At 36.7% G+C, this 17,642-nt stretch overlaps 1 protein-coding gene and 1 pseudogene across 1 annotated transcript in view; one reads left to right on the top strand and one right to left on the bottom strand.

Moving 5' to 3' along the window:
- Window positions 1-17,642, bottom strand: part of Il1rapl2 (interleukin 1 receptor accessory protein like 2) — a 1,202,523-nt gene that overhangs the window by 532,275 nt on the left and 652,606 nt on the right. Inside the window, exon 4 of the mRNA XM_028894663.2 lies at window positions 16,744-16,930. Coding sequence (XP_028750496.1) covers window positions 16,744-16,930 — 187 coding nt within the window. The remainder of the gene's footprint in view (window positions 1-16,743; window positions 16,931-17,642) is intronic.
- LOC114710490 lies at window positions 6,346-6,975 on the top strand (annotated as a pseudogene).

Below are 17,642 nucleotides of genomic sequence, written 5' to 3'. Positions count from 1 at the left end.
TTCTTCCACATAGTCTTCCAAATGTGTAACTAAGAAGTTTAAACAATGTTCAGGCAATATCATAAATGCATACTATTGAGTCCAGTTCAAATATCATTAGTTACAACGCCAAGAGCTATTTTAAAAACCTGACTCCAAAAGCAAGAGGAGTTCAAAGGTATTAAGCAAAAACTGAAAACCATACAATCTCCCAAATTGCAAGAGTCACATAGAGTAACGTTAAAAGTTGCTAGATATTATTTTAATTCCCTGTTTTTTTTTAACTGATATGCATTTTTCCTAAGAGTCTTCAGGGACTATATTTCATTTGGCCATGGACCATAATTTGATCAGAATGTGAAGCTTCACTGATGGTTTATAACAGGCTTTTTACATTATTAGTGAAGTTTATAAGTATTTCATTAAATATTTTCTGTTGTAAAAAAACAAAAATAAACAAACAAAAACCTTAATATTGATATCTCAAAATCTCCTTCCTTGTGGACAAAAGTGAGAGGAGGGAATCTAAGATATATAGCAAATGAAATGAGGATGCATTTTGTAATAGTAACAGCATAGAGAAATCAACTACTTACTTTGTGAGTTTATTGATACGTGATGAGAGAAAAAAAATATTTTGAAGCAAATTTTTATTTTCTTCTGATGGGAAAGTGGGGCAGTCTTGCTACTACTTTGGACTTCTCAAGAAAGGAATGTATAATACTTTCCCTGTCAGGGACAAGTATGTGGCAACCAAATGTACAAGACTGTTCTGGCAGGAAGCTTTGGTTTGGGAATTTTCTCAAACAACTTTTATATATTGTCCCAAGTCTCTCTATGGCCAACTGGAATTTTTCAACCAGCCAGACATTGTACAAACATCAGTGGAAGAATAGCAGGTAGCTATAAGGGAATACTGAACAGTTAAGATAAAATTATTTTGTCATCTAGATTCTGAGTCTGTAAGTTGAGACAATAATAAAATCAATTACAAAGCAGATTATGTGGACAACAGTTGAAAGAACTTTTTCATTTTATCCACTATAGTGAATGTAACATCTGCATCTACTCTTCCTTACCCCTACATTCCATATACATATTTCAAGCACTCACAAAACCTTGGAATCTGTTGACTCTCAATCCCCAGCTGTGAGTGTCTGTAAATGTTTATAAATTATTTGTGAGAGCAAGTACCCATTTATTAGTTTTTCACTGTAACTTTTTCTTCCTGTTAGCAGGAGATTTGGCAACAAAGCACAAAAATTGGCATTTAAGTTCATAGGTATAATATTCAAGAGATGTGTCCAGTATAGCTATCCAAACACATTTTCAGAGCGTAAATAAAAGTTATACAATGGAGGACATCTAGATATAAGACTGCTTCACTCTCTGGGGTCTTTCTGAAGAACAGTTAAGAGTCTGTCTGAAATTATATTACATACCATGTCTGGCAAGGTTTATCACCTATATGAGATTTGCTTCTGAGCTAAACCTTGGGATATAAGGTTTCTGGGAAAATGAAGAAAAGTCTAAACAGAGAGGAAAAAAACCAGCCCAGCTGCCACTAACGTCATACAACAATAATCCACAATTATGTTCGCATTGCTTCCAACACTGATAGCCTCAGATTTCTAAAGAATCATTCTGAAGGTCATTAAACAAAAATATGGTCCCTCTGGGCATTTTGAGAGGAAAGGAAAATGAAAGTTGAGCTGCTGCGCTCTCACATAGAGGTGGTGGGGGCAGGCAAAAGCCCACACACTTACTTTATTCAAAGATAAATGGCCTCATTTTCTAATGTCATTTTGGAGAAAATCCATATGTAATTAGTTATAACTAATTTTAAATCACTGATCACAGACCCCTCCCCCACAAATACAGGAAGTAAAAACAAAAAAATATATAGAGGAGATGAACAGGCTAGAATCTTTGCATGTCCGTTGAGATAAATGTAGACAGTCTCATGTACTTTCTAACTTGTCACTTAGACCTATCCAGTGGAAGTAGGTTTGTCTGTTTGTAAAAGTGCAGCTTGTGAAAATGTCCTTAGGTTGTCTTCATTCCTCTGTAGGACATGTGGTAAAGATGAAAACGAAAACTAGGCTTGGATGAAAATATCTCTAGGTTGAAATTCAGGGTTTACCCAATTTCTTTAAGTCTCAATTCCACTTTTTCTATTATGGGGACAATATCATATTAAATACCATCGGATTTGCCATGCCCCAAAGGCAGGGTTTGTTTGTTTGTTTTTGTTGTTGTTGTTGTTTTGGTGTTTGGGGGTTTTTGTTGTTTTCTTTTTCACTTTTTTTTAAAGCAGGGTTTTTATCCATCACAGTCTTAGGCAGCCGTACCCTGTAAAGTTGTCATCCAGCACAAAGAATGTTTTCCATTTCTAAACATTCCCAATCCTGGATCATATCTCTCTAGAACCTCTTGTTCTGTTTAATAAGCTGTGTTGCTACTAGGCTAATCAGATAAAAGTAAATCCTTTTGGTAATACTAATTGGTTAACTATCTGCCAGCAAAATAATGCTTTAGCTGCCTGAGAAAGCACAACTTTTAAGAGGGCACTCTAAAACTAATCTTAGCAGGTAGATGGAGGAACTGTATTTTGATCGAAGCAGCCTATAGAAAGTATTTTTACCATCATCACACATGGATGACTTCCTGTCTGCTCCCATCTATCTGCTATCTAAACTGTTACCTTAGTGGCATATAAAATTACAGATGTTTTCTAGGCTTTGATTCTACTTATTTGAAATATTTCTTCTCTAGGATACTGGTTGTTGAACTTAATGATGTCACTACACCACTTCTGTTCACTACTTGTCTAGTGGACATGTCATATTGCCACATTTCACTGTCTCATCCCTGGTTTATTATGACAGACCATTGAGTAAAAAAGTTTTAAGTGCACAGATCAAGTCTCAGGATAGCTGTGCTTCTAACAATAGTTAGTAAAACCACCAAAAAAGCAAATACATAAAAATTATAAATATTTACATGGTTTACTTACCCTCCTATTATTGGCCCTACTGCTATTGAAATAAACTGCATCAATTTGAAGATATTGCTAAGGGTCAGCCTTATAAAAGTTGTCTACCTCTAGTTCTTTACCATCCAGCTTCATGGAGCAGGTTTTTGTAAGATATCCTTGCACAATCAATGTAATACCAGTCTATAAATCCCAGTTTCTTTCCCTTTTGCCCTCCTTTGGATACAGTTACCCCATGCAAGCAGTTGCTGCATTGGGAGAGTTGAATGCACAAAAGAGACATTTATTGACATAGTCTCTTGAAATAACCCGTTGGCTGACTCATTTGGATCTTGGAGGTTTTGTTTTGAAATATTCGCCACTGTACTCATAATCCACTTATGTGATATCATCCTCATACCCATGAAAATTTTGTAATCCATTTGTTATGGTGGTCATGGTTAATTTACTGCCATTTGGAACATACAATTCATTCCTCATGGCCAGAAGATCACGATGGTTGATTTAAATATTTCACCTGATTCTGAGGATTAATCACCAAGCAGCTGTATGGACAAAGGCCAAACAGTAACTTCTGATTCTCAAATCCCTTATATCTGAATACCTAAAACCCACACCCTTAGGATGACCTCTCTCCTTTCACCTGTACTGTGTACTATCCCTTGAGGCATTTATGCATCTGTTGAATGGTCTTTAGGGAACTCACATTTTCTGTAATATGAAGATAGAATAGATGGCTAAAACCGTAAGTACAAATTGGGAATGAACCTCAATTTTATCAGCTATACCTCTACCCTAACCCAAAATGCTAGAATACCTTGCTCCAATTTGTCCTTTCCCTCCCAAGTTCTAACTTTCCAATCATACCTTTAATCGTAATGTTGATATTAATATCCCATAGTCATAAATTTGAACACTTGAATAAGAATACCAGTTTTATGTTTCTGAGCAGTTAGTTGCTGCAACTATCTTTTAAAAAGTGGGGGTAACAATATTTATTGAGATAATAAAGATTAAATGAGGCAATGCATATAAAGGCCCTGTATTATAACATATTGCATGTTAAATTTGTGCAATAAATACTAACTCTTATTCAATTTCTGTTGACTCAGTAGTCTCTTATCAAATTATCCATCAATTATTGAGAATTAATGTGACTAGCATTTCTAGAGGACTCTAGAAACAACATTTTAAGTGGTTATAATTCTAGAGCTGGTGCCATTTTTTTCAGTCTGTCATGAAAAGGGGTTTAAAGCCATCACTATCATTCTTACAAAAAGAATACAGCTAAACCAACTGAAGCTAAACAGTTCTCAGAATCTTCAGATAGTTGATGTCATGGAGGCAACATCCACCCCACACACTGGAATGGCAATCATAGCTCTTAGGGAACAATAACTGGAGAGAGTAACTATTTAAACACTCTATCTCCCCCTAGCCTTTGAATTGTTGGAAGAATTCAAAATTCACTGCCTTCCTTGATAGTGAAAGATAAGAATAAAGACCATAGGTATCTGCCTAGAAACAAGGCTCACTAAAATGCTGAGATCTAATCATAAAAGCACAGAATGCTTCCCTAGCTTATACTATACTGGCAAACACTAAGGATCCTATATAATAATTCAGAATTGTAGGGCCATTCAGATCATGTAAAGATAATTGCCACCAAGCCTGTCGACCTGAGTGCAATCCTAAGGATCTATATGGTAGAAAGAAGAGAATCATCTTCCACATGTCATCCTCTGGTCTCTACACATGTGCTATGGCAACTGTATGCAGCCACACACACAGATAAATAAACATAATTTAAAAACAACTGAAGAATAATACAGGATTATGTCTGAAGTAAAGGCATGACTAGGTCTTATTTTGAAAAATCTTCTTGCAAAATCCAGACAAGTGATTCATCAAAACAAATACACAATATTTTAGATGCTAGAATCACAATTACAATGAGCAATACACAAAGACTGTTAGCCAGAAAAATGTAAAGCCCTTATTGTAAATGCTTACTAAACTCAGTTTCTTTTACAAGGTGGTATATTAAGTTATTAAATAAAAATTACAAGACACACAAAAGTACAAAAAAAAGTTCTGGAGAGCAGTATCATAATCAGATTGATACATCAGATATTTTATCTTTCACAAGCCATGGAGTAAAATAAATATGATAAATGGCAAACCTATTTAAAATATATTTATAATTCTAGTGGAAAACTGGCAACATGTAAGAACAAAGAGGTAATGTGAGCAGGGAAATGGAAAGTTTTGAAAAGAATCAAAAAAAATAGTAGAAACCAAACAGTAGAACAGAAATAATGTCTATGTTACTAAACCAGCATAATCCCTAACTATATTTAAATATTTGTCTTTATACCCACTGATAAGTATAGTCCTCACCCCTCATCAAGGAAAGTTCTCTTTGCAATAGACAGAGAATATTATAGAAAAACCATAGCATAACGAAATGCAGAGATGTGGAGCCCAGTCCCAACTGACATATCTATAATAAAACTCCTGCAACTAAGGCTCAGGGGTCATTGCAGAAAAGGGGGCAGAAAGATTGTAAGAGCCAGAGGATAGGGAATTTTCTACAATACTATATCTCCTGGAAGTGTCAAAGGAACTACACCTACAAAGTTCCACCAACATGGCTACCTAAACATGAACTGAACAAGGACTACATCAACAGACATGATAAAGTGGACAGGATAAAGGCCATGAGTCCTCAACTCTACACACACACCCAAAAACCTATACAAAACTAAGGAATACTGAGTGGAAGAAAAACTCCTCCCCTGGGAAGAGCATACCAATTGGTTATCCAATATTCAAAAGTCATCCTTGAAAAAACATACATACAAGAAACATTATATAGACTGAGCATGCTGTATTTATGTATTTAAGAATACATGAGCTGGCTTTTTGGAGCCCATTACCTATGGTGGGACACCTTGGGGAGGGGCTTGGACCTTCCTCAACTGAATGTACTAGACTCTGCTGACTCCCCATGGGAGACCTTACCTTGCTGGAAGAGGGAATGGGGGGATGGGTTGGGGGAAGGAGGATGGGGGGCAGGAGGAGGGAGGAGAGGGTGATCCGTGGTTGGTATATAAAATGAATAAAAAATTTCTTAATTTAAAAAAAAGAATACACCAGGTGGTGGTGGTGCAGGCCTTTAATCTCAGCACTCGGGAGGCAGAGCCAGGCAGATCTCTATGAGTTTGAGGCCAGCCTGGGCTACCAAGTGAGTTCCAGGAAAGGCACAAAGCTACACAGAGAAACCGTGTCTCGAAAAACCAAAAAAAAAAAAAAAAAAAAAAAAAAAAAAAAAAAAAAGCTCTTTCGAAGCCGGCACTCTGTCAGGGACTAGCCATGTTCAGCTCAAGCGCCAAGATTGTGAAGCCCAATGGCGAGAAGCCGGACGAGTTCGAGTCTGGCATCTCCCAGGCACTGCTCGAGCTGGAGATGAACTCCGATCTCAAGGCACAGTTGCAGGAACTGAACATCACCGCGGCCAAGGAAATTGAAGTTGGTGGTGGCCGGAAAGCTATCATAACTTTTTGTACCAGTTCCTCAGCTGAAGTCTTTTCAGAAAATCCAAGTCTGGCTGGTTCGTGAATTGGAGAAAAAGTTCAGTGGGAAACACGTGGTCTTCATTGCTCAGAGGAGGATTCTGCCCAAGCCAACTCAGAAAAGCCACACAAAAATAAGCAGAAGCACCCCAGAAGCCGCACCCTCACTGCAGTGCACGATGCCATCCTCGAGGACTTGGTCTTCCCAAGTGAGATTGTGGGGAACAGGATCTGCGTGAAACTGGATGGCAGCCGGCTCATAAAGGTTCATTTAGACAAAGCCCAGCAGAACAACTTGGAGCACAAGGTTGAAACTTTTTCTGGTGTGTATAAGAAGCTCACAGGCAAAGATGTTAATTTTGAATTCCCGGAGTTTCAGTTGTGAAGAAAATGACTGAGTAAAGTGTCATTCATAGTAAAAAAAAAAAAAAAAAAAAATACAAACACACACAGCGATGCCACATACACAGTGAGGCATGTGTGTGTTGGGGGGGGGGGCGTTCTATAACAGTGATTGAAGAAAAATAGTCAATGACTTTGAAAGAAGAGAGCCAAGAAGGCCATGTGGCAGTGGCACAAGCCTTTAATCCCAGCACTCAGGAGGCAGAGCCAGGCCGATCTCTGTGAGTTCAAGGCCAGCCTGGGCTACCAAGTGAGTTCCAGGAAAGGCACAAAGCTACACAGAGAAACCCTGTTTCAAAAAACAAAAGAAGAGAGAGAGAGAGAGAGAGAGAGAGAGAGAGAGAGAGAGAGAGAGAGAGAGAGAGAGACAGAGAGACAGAGAGAGAGAGAGAGAGAGAGAGAGAGAGAGAGAGAATGCAAAGAATGTATATGGGTGGGTTTAGAGGGAGGAAAGGGAAAGGGGAAATGATATAATTATAATCTTAAAAATTAAAAAAGATAGTTTAGAAAAAACAAAATATAAAATCTAAACCAAATCCTGCAATAGCTTTATTGGCAGTTACAAAAAAAAAAAAAAAAAAAAAAAAAAAAAGGGACAATACCACAAGTGTTCCTCAACTGGTAAATGGTCAAAACAGTTCATTCTTCACAATAAAAGTATCTTTAAAAGTAATCAATACACAATTAATAAGTTCAGGGTGGAATACTTTTATGGCTATAAGATGTATAGATTTATTGCATTTTCAATAGTTATTCAACATTGTCAAGCATTTTAGCTAGCGATTTTATTATCAAAAAAAAGTGGTTGTCCTTTGGGTTGTCATGTAACGAATGAGGTCTCTAAATGATCATTTTAGCCTTTAAGAAAATAGTCACAGGTGAATCTAAATTCAACTTTTAGCTCATTCACATGAATGATGACATTTATATATGATCATTGCTAAACTATTATTTGGAGATATAAAATTAAATCTTTATTATTCATTTGAATTTTTTTTAATTTGGTAGGGTCTCAGACATGTGTATTCTATTTTACCATTTCACTCTCCCCATCCTCTCTCCAACTCCTCCCATCCCCCCCCAAAAAAAAAACTTCTCAAATTTATGGCGTCTTACTTAATATATAATCTTGCTAAGTCCGTTTGATGTTGCTCGTATGTATACATATTTAGATCTGATTGACTGGTATTGTATAACCTATCAGGGTGCTTGTCCCTGGGGAAGACTAATTCTCCCTCTTTTGGCAGGCGAAATTGCCTATAGCTCTTCATCTGGCACTGAGGCCTTGTGTAATTTCTTCCATCCCTGTTGGTATGTCACTTGGTAATGTCATTTTAACGGATAAGTGTAGCTACCAGTCCTCATCAAGGAAGCTTCTTCGTGCAGCAGACAGAGACCTTTACAGAAAAACACTACATGTCAAAATGTTGAGCTTTCCATGGGTGTTCAACCCTAAATGGAGATAGTGTCTTCCATATATGATAGGGAAACTGTACCCAGGAAATCTCAACAATATGGTTGCCTAAACTGGACCAGAAGAAAAAAATTCTTTCTTCCTTTCTATTGAGACAAGGTCTCTCTATGTATCTCTAGCTGTCATAAAACTTACAGAGGAAAGCAAGCTGGACTTGCTTAAAGAGATCCTCCTGTCTCTGTCTCCTGAGTGTTAAGATCTTCCCTTCATCTTATTCTAGTTGATGCTGTTTTGCAATATTTGTTAGTATCTGACCCAATCAACCTCCTTTTATTTCCTAGTATTTTTTTGACAGTTTGGATATATCTGTTCATCCATGTGAGTCTAAAAACTGTATAATTGTGTTTTCCAGTTTCAAAATTCTTAATTTTGTTACATTAAATTGTAATGGTTTTCCATGGAGAAATAAGCTTTACCTTGTGTTAGGTCAGAGTTCATATTTTTCATAAAATAACGTTATTTAGATCTCTTCTAATAATTACTAAAAATTTTTAGTGTCTTACAGTTTGTCATTGTTGTAAATGTGGTACTTCTATTTTTCTCTATTATAAATATAACTTGTGAGCCATACCCAGCAGTCGGCCAACAGGTGACAGACCCGCAGGCATGCTGCACCAACACCCTTGGACTCTGTAACCTCTACAACCCACGCCACCCCCCAAATTCACCAACCCCATCATCCTTCCCTTGGCCAACCATCCATCACAGCATCAGCAGCACTTATACAAGTACCACCTACTTCAGTTGGAAGAACAGGCACAAGTACCACCTACACTAGTAGGAAGAACAGGGGACTCTATAGGCACCAGGAACACCTACACCAGCTGGAAGAACATTCTCCATTGGCACAGGCACAACCCACACCAGTAGGAAGGACAGACTCCATAGACACAAGTAAAGTTCATATGAGCCAGAAGAACTGGAAGATACATTGCATTTAGCCACCCAATCCAACACAAACCTTAGCTGAGGCAACCATACAGCACCTGAGGACCAGCCAACCATCAGAACCCTTGGCCATTTAGTCCAAAAGACAATAAAGGAAACAGACAATAAAAGAAAAGGAGGCTTATCCAACAAAGATATCACAAGAATCAACACCTGTACCTATAAGAAACAGGAGAGGGATTGTATTAGCCAGGGTGATCATGATGGGGGAAAACACAGAGACAGCTGATCTGAGTTTGTGGGAGCTCTCGGACTCTGGACCAACCTAGGCCCTCTGCATGTGTGTGACAGCTGTGGAGTTTGGTCTATTTGTAAGGCTCATAGCAGTGAGATCAGGACCTGTCCCTGGCTTTTGGGAATCTCTTCTCCGTGATCGATTACCTTGTCCAGTCTTGAGGCAAGGGCACGAAGCTGAGTCCTGCCTCCACTCGATGTCCCATGCTTTGCTCAAGCCCATGGGAGGCCTTCCCCTTTCTGAATGGAGACAGAGGAGGAGTGTAAGTGGGGGTTAGATGACAAGGGGGGACTGGGAGTAGAGAAGGGATGGGAAACTGTGGTTGGCATGTAAAATAAATGAAAAGAAATGTTATTTAGTTATAATAAATAAATAAAGCAAGCAAGCTTGTAATTGCTGGTAAAAAGAAAACATAATTAAATATTTTAGTGATCTATCTTATTGAATTATTTTATTTTCTATTGTTATTGTTGCATTCCTTGTGATATCTAGGTATGAAATAAAATTTTAAGATATTTTTATCTCTTTATTTTATTATATTTATACGGCACATTTTATTTAAGTTTATTATTGTATCAGTTATAAATTAAAAATAATATTGAATAATAGTAGCAATAGAGAGCATTTCTATCTTGTATGTCAGGGCAAAAAGATATTCATGTTTATAAGAATAAATATTAAAACTATTTGATTAATAAAAATAAAGCTTCTTTTAAAATCCACAATAAATAAGGTTGAATAAATAAGGTAACTCCATCCTATGAAGCATTAAAAAAATAAATTAGATCTGGGCCTGTGCATGTAGCTCAGTGATATTGCATGTGCTTAATATATGTGGGGTCCTAAGTTCAATCCTCAGTAGTAGAAAAATAATTAGGCCAAAAAATATCACTGTAGGAAGATGTTCTTGTTTATATGTAATGCAGTGTTCTGAAGACTAGTATATACAACATGCTATTATTTTTATAAAAATGAGAAGAAAGAAAACATATGTCTGTGTAGGTATGCAAGTAAATATGCCTTAGAGAGAGAATATGTATGTTGTGAGTTTATGGAATGTTTATACATATTGAGAGAGGAAAAGAGAGAGAGAGAAGGAAGGGTAAATGGAGGACAGATTATAAAAGAATGCAATGTGCTAATGATATAAGTTAGCTGAAATGGTTAAAACATGGTGGAAAAGACAGACACAAATGACTTTATGGACCTGTGCATTGCTTGGTTTGTCAAGTTGATGTGTTTTTAAGCACACAAACTCTCACACATAGATTAAATATTCCTTATTCAAAATACATATGAGAAGTGCTTTGGATTTCAGATTATTTTAGATTCTGAAATGTTGACCTAATAGGCAGTTTTGGAGATAGAAACTAAAGATAAGTACTTGTGCACAGTATCAAGACAGTTTTACACAGTATTTAGTGGCTCCACACATGAAGTAAAGATTGTGTGAATTTTTTCACTGTGGCATCATTCTTCAAAATGTTTCAGATTTGTAGCATTTCAAATGTTGACATCTTAGTGATGACCAACATAAACACATGGGGACATACACACATTTATTTCTTTCCACTGCTCTTTGAGCTTTGTGAAATACTTGGAAAATATAAAAAATAGATTTTTATTACATTTAAGCAAGTAATTTTGTTCTTTTGTCTTCAGTTTCCTCTTGTATAAAAAGTTGTCTTGGAAAAGCTGTAAGGTCCCTATAACATAATTCCTGCTGTTTGCTTCCACTTTCATTTTGAAAAACAACAACAAAAAGTTGTCATCCTGGTTCATTTCAGTCTGTTTGGACAACCATAGTCACTACTGAATAATAATAATTATTATTATTATTGTTATTGGTTTTTCAAGACAGGGTTTCTCTGTGTGGTTTGTGCCTTTCTTGGAACTCACTCTGTAGCACAGGCTGGTCTCGAACTCACAGAGATCCACCTGGCTCTGCCTCCTGAGTGCTAGGATTAAAGGTATGTGCCTCTGCCGCTGGTGCCACCACCACCGCCACCATCGCCACCACCACCACCCGGCATCACTACAGAATCTTGAAGAAACATAGTAGGATTTGTTTCTGGTGCAATAATTATGACAGATACTTCTAGTTGTGTTTGTGATGCAAGTGTGACTTGCATAGAATTCAGTGGAGTAATCGTCATGATGTTATGAGAATATTTATTGTTGATTTTAAGTTCAGGATTTGAACCCAGTTGGCCACTGATTAGCTGAGTGACCCTCTATAAGTAATATCACATTCTTTGTCTTTATAAAGTCAGATAACAACCACCAATTAGTAACTTCATGTATTTTATCTAGTTATTAGAGTTCAAATATAGGAGATATAGTCCTATCACTTGACACCTTGAATTGACAGGACAGCCAAAACTGAGTTACTCTGCTATCATTATGAGAAAATAAATGAAAGTTTATAAACCAATGAGCCACAGCACTTTGGGTTGCTTTGCAGGGATATATATATATATATATATATATATGTCAATCTTCTGGTTTTCAGCCCTAAATCAGTCAGAAGGAACGTGGAGCAGCTCACACACTCAGGTCAGGTCATCATCTCACTTCTCTCTACCATATTATCACTTTCTTAGTATATTATATCATATAAAAGGCTGTGTTGTCTATAACATGTTGAGAAACTATTAAATAATCTTTAAAGTTTTTTCTTTTGGTGAAAAACAGTGTATTTCCCTTTACTCAATACAAAGATGTTATTAATCACAAGTAGAAGCTAGTTTTTCAAGTTTTAATTGAAGCAGATACTTCCTAGAGAGTTGAGATGAGCCAGGTTATTCACATATTACCTCCAGGGCAATGGGGAAATGTGTTTACGTTGGTCATTACACCATTCCCAGTTCTTAGTATAGTGTCTCACCAAGGTTGGTATCTAGAAAGTAATCATTGAACCAATGAGCCACTGAATGAATAAATTAATGAGTATTAATTCATTTATTCTCTGTCAGTATCAATTAAAACTAATGGCAAACATTCATAATTAGACAGGCAGAGCAAAAATAAGGAAAATTCAAATTGCTATCCGTTACCTCCTTAACATCAGGGTACCAATTGAGGCAACTGGTCAAACTAGAACATTGCATGTCAAAGTACATTTTTGTGTTTGCACTGTTGGTGTTCTAGAAAAGCTAGAGGACTCTTTCATTCAGAAATTGGATAAATGAAAAGTAGGACTTGCTGGGGATGATAAGTGGAGCAAAAGAGGATAATGGAGGAGGCTAGCAAAAACGTATTCTATACATGTGTGCAAAAGGTATAATGGAACCAATCACATATAACTAATATATTCAAATGAAAATTAAAGTAAGAAAATTGAAGCAAAAATATCAAATAAAGAGGTTTGATACTTTTGTTAATACTGTGTGAATGAGGGGGTATTAAATGTTATCCTTTGTTCAGTAAAGAAGATATTCTGCCTCTCAATTCTAAAATGTTAATAAAAGCCATCCAATGTTCTATACCAGCATCTGACCTTCATTCATTTAGTATCAGGCAGAATGTATAGAAGTGTAGTCCTTTTCTTCTCCTCTGTCTGTTGACCAATGAGATTCAGAGAGAAGCCATGTAAGCTACTTACTTTTTTCCCTTGTACTATATGTATAGAGAGGTTTGCCTTACTCATCCATCTTTATGAATATATTCCCAGTGATACCAGCTAAACTTCGTTCTTGATTACAGGTTGGATGGGGATGATAGCCACCAGGGACCACCACCAACATATTGCACACAATCTTAGAAACTCACAAAAAGTGAGAGTAATAGTATCAGAGATAAGGTTAAAAAAATAGAGATGAACAGAATCGAAACCAGATTTAAGATTGCATATTTGAAAAGATAGCTACAGAGGATGGTGAAAAATATGTTTTCATTGCAAAACACTAGAAATAAGACATTAGACATATCAAAATTAGGATTTGTCCCAGTATGAACTATACAAATACAGCCTCCACATTATATAGTGATTCTCTATCCAGAGAAAAGTCTCTTCCTGGGTTGCTAGGTAGGGAATGCACAGGCTTAGAAAAGGTGCAGAGTAAGGTACCAAAATATTGACTTCAGAAAGGAAACATTTTTTCCAATACCTCAAAATATCTTCTGGGAAACTTCATATGAGACTCAATGGTAAACAACATACTTCTTTTTTGTTGTTTGTTTTGTTTTTTCTAGACAGGGTTTCTCTGTGTAACAGTCATAGCTGTCCTGGAAATCACTCTGTAGATCAGACTGGCTTCAAACTCACAGAGATCCCCCTGCCTCTGCCTCCCAAGTGCTGAGATTAAAGGTGTGCACACCACCACCAGGCCAACGACATACTTCTAATCTCAGAGGTTCTTTAGTATCATACACAAAATTAAAGTCACACTCACACACTAGTAGTTTTTCTATCTGAGTCTCTAGACCCTTCTTCCACAAAATGGGGATAAGATATTTATATAGTAGTCTTAAGGATTGAGCTAATCTGTAGAATAAGCATTTAGTGTAACAAAAGAAAAAGGCAAATTGTACTGAAGGCAAAACTGGAGGAGGAGATACTGGTATTCTCCAACTAAGGAATAAAGACAATTGTGTTATATAGATACAGTGTAATACTAACCATGAAAGGGTTGGGAATCCCAACATTTGTGACAACAATTCTAAAACTAGAGATTACTAGATTAACTGAAGTAAATTGGGCACAGAAGGACAGTACCAAATGATCTCACATGTGGAATGCAAAAGTTTGTCTCATAGAAGTTGAGAGTAGAACTCACCGTGCAGGGGATGAGGAAAGGGGACAATCCTGGATAACTGCATGAATTCCCATTTATATAGGATGAATAACTTGTGATACAGTTATTTTACAGTTAATTTACTATAATTAACCAAATATTGAAATAACTAAAAGAGGATTTTGAATGCTCTCACCACAAACAAATTATAAGAGTCTGAGGAGAAAGAATACTTTAACCTAATATAAATATTGCAAAATGTACACAAGCATTAATACCCAAATGATATGCACAATTTTATGCTTTTCTATCAATTAAAATAAATTTAAATTTAATAAACTAAATCTTAGACATTATTCTGGCAGAGCTTAGAAATCCTTTTGTTCTCAATATATTGGTCCATTTGGAGAAGGGAGTGAGGGATAGCACTTCCCAAGGAGTAAGTGGCTAGAGATGTTGAAAGACATAAGGGAAGGGGAAGAAGGAAGTTAGCAGAAGATACGAGGATGAGATAGAGTGAATTACTATACAAAGAGCCTACTGATCTTGATTTTACCTCCAGCTGCTAACTCTGGGGTAAGTCAACTCCCTCTTTGCTCCTATAAAATTGAAGTGAACTCTTTGTTACTTTTGGGGGCACACGGTTGGTCTGCACCAATGGTCCATCTTACAGAAATGTCCATAATCATCAAGACTGAATCACTGTAGAAAAGCATAGTAATTAGGAAAATGGTCTTCCAAGTTATAGTGCCTTTAGCACAGAGCTCTATAAGTTTAGAAGTATTTCGTTTCTCTACACTCCTGTTTTCCTCTTCATTAAATAAAGTACTCACCACACAGAGTTATACTGATATTTAGATAACATAAGGTAGAGAACAGGCTTATTATAGGGAATGGCATATAACAATTACTTAAGATCTATGAAGGAAGCTTATGATAGCATGAAAGGTCCCATTAAATTATTTGGTCTGCTTGAAGGAATAAATGTTATTTGTAATAATATTGTCTCTGCTAAGAAAAAAGAAAGAGTGGAAGTCATAGTTGAGTACATGCTCTTGGTATCTGTTGGGGAATATCTCCATGTGTGAAAATGAACAGGTTTCCAAATGTAGAATTTACTAGCAGCTAAATGTTCAGGTATAGGATTTCATAGGAAGAATAGGGTCACATAATCCTATAGAAACCATCAAATTTGATTCTTATGTAATTTGGTCCAATAATGCCCACATCACCTGTGAAAAATGTACTTGATTGCCTATAGCTATCATATAGAAATCTGTATAAAGTGGCAACTGCTATGGTCAAGAAAATGTTTTGGGCCAGGCGGTGGTGGCACACACCTTTAATCCTAGCATTTGGAAGGCAGAGGCAGGCAGATCTCTGTGAGTTTGAGGTCAACCTGGTCTACAGAGCTATTGCAACAGTTGGGGCTATACAGAGAAACACTGTCTCTAAAAATCAAAAGAAAAAAGTAAAGAAAAGAAAGAAACAAAGAAACAAAGAGGGAGGAAGGGAAGGAGGGAGAGAAAGAAGGAATTTCATAGTTGTGTAATTATTCTCTACTTCCTTATTATGCCTGCCCTTTGTGCATATAGTCTAGGTCTAGTACACATGAAGGCCTAATTCTACCTATTGCTTTTTTTTCCCCTGTGTTCTAATAGTAAACTAGCTTCAGAAATGCAGGCAAGTGTCCAAGTGGCTGTGTTACTTATTCTATCATCTCTTTTCTTGTCTATCTCCTTCATATGCTCTTCTATAGGTCTTCCTGCCTTCATTCTTGCTGGGTTCCAATGACTGCTCTTTAGGAGAAATAAGTAACAGCTTCCTCTCCTGTTGGTTCCCTCAATATTGCCTCTACCTCAGTAAACATACTCTTCATCTAATGTTCTTCCATTAAACCTCTGAACATAGCTTATGTCCGGCGAATCATAATTCTGACTGTTCAGACGAGCAGCACACAGCCCTCTTGTCAGTTCTGCCTCCACTGTAGTAGCTCACATTCTACATCATGCTAACAGTGCTCATCCTTCATAGCTGCTACTACTGATGATGATGGACCTTTCTTCTTCATGGTACATAATAGCTCTATGTCAATCAACTAATTTGTTTTATGTTTTATTGAAATCTTTACCCTTCTTCTTTGCTGGGGTGGAAATTTTATTTTTTAGCAGTTGGGGAAATTGGGATAGCTTCTGACATCTGCTGATGGAAATCCACAGAAATCAGTGACATACAGGACTCACACCTCTAAATTGTTTTGTTGTAAATCTGTTGATTTGTCTCAGCAAACTGTTTAATACTAAAAACCGGTAATAAAATGTCCATTCCTAAGGCTGCTATTAAGGTTTTTTTTGTTTGTTTGTTTGTTTTAAAGTTTATTTGACACCATGCTGAATTACCTTGTACCATACAACATCAGGTTCCTGATCAGACTTCTTAAAGTCATCCATGTCTGGGCAGGAGATTTCCTTTCTTTTAGTAACTTCAGATTTCTCTAAGTAGCGGATTCTGCTATTGTAGCAGAGGCCTGATTCATTCTCAGCAACAGTCAAGGACATTGACACCTTCATGCAGTATGTGGAGTTTCTGTGGAAACAGAGAAATAAGAAAATAGCTTTATTGGCTGTTTACAACATTTATAATCTATATATTTCAAGAGTATTGACTTTTCCATTTAGGGCATTGCCTAAAAATGAGAAACAAGATCAAGCCAATACATAGCAACTTTCTTCTTCAACCAACAGAATGGTGTAGAGTAAAAATGGTGATAGAAACATTCCTAATTATGAGACAGCTACAGAGCTATGAGAGTAAGATGTAGCAATCCCTGAATGCTAAATTCTCTCCTAGCAATCAATGTTGCTTCCTTGAAACTTTGAAAAGGAAAGCTATGGGAATGTTGCCAGAACTGTGGTCACAGCCATTTCTGCTCTTCAGCTATCTTTTGACAGTTCTCCCAGTGATTGTTGAACTTAACATTGTTTCTACCCCCAACATTTTGTTCTCTAAAATACATATAGAAACCAAGATTGACATGCAAAGGATACTTGTTAATATATGTAGCATTTCTTTCACTTCCATTTTTATTGTCATAAATAAGATTGCAGTGAATATGCTTTTATACACAACTTTACACCTTCTACCCCAAGGGTAGAATCACTAAGTTAACAGAAATATATATTTCTAGTCGAGTTTGAGATAATTATTACTCATCACAATACAAATTGTTTTTCATTGCCCAAGAATAGGGCTGAATTCAATCAGTGATGACCACAGTTGTCTGAAGTAACAATACAGA

The sequence above is a fragment of the Peromyscus leucopus genome, chromosome X (assembly GCF_004664715.2).
Source record: "Peromyscus leucopus breed LL Stock chromosome X, UCI_PerLeu_2.1, whole genome shotgun sequence".
NCBI classification, from domain to species: domain Eukaryota; kingdom Metazoa; phylum Chordata; class Mammalia; order Rodentia; family Cricetidae; genus Peromyscus; species Peromyscus leucopus.
The sequence above is the reverse complement of the archived record's forward strand: the minus strand, read 5'-3'. Positions and strand labels throughout refer to the sequence as shown.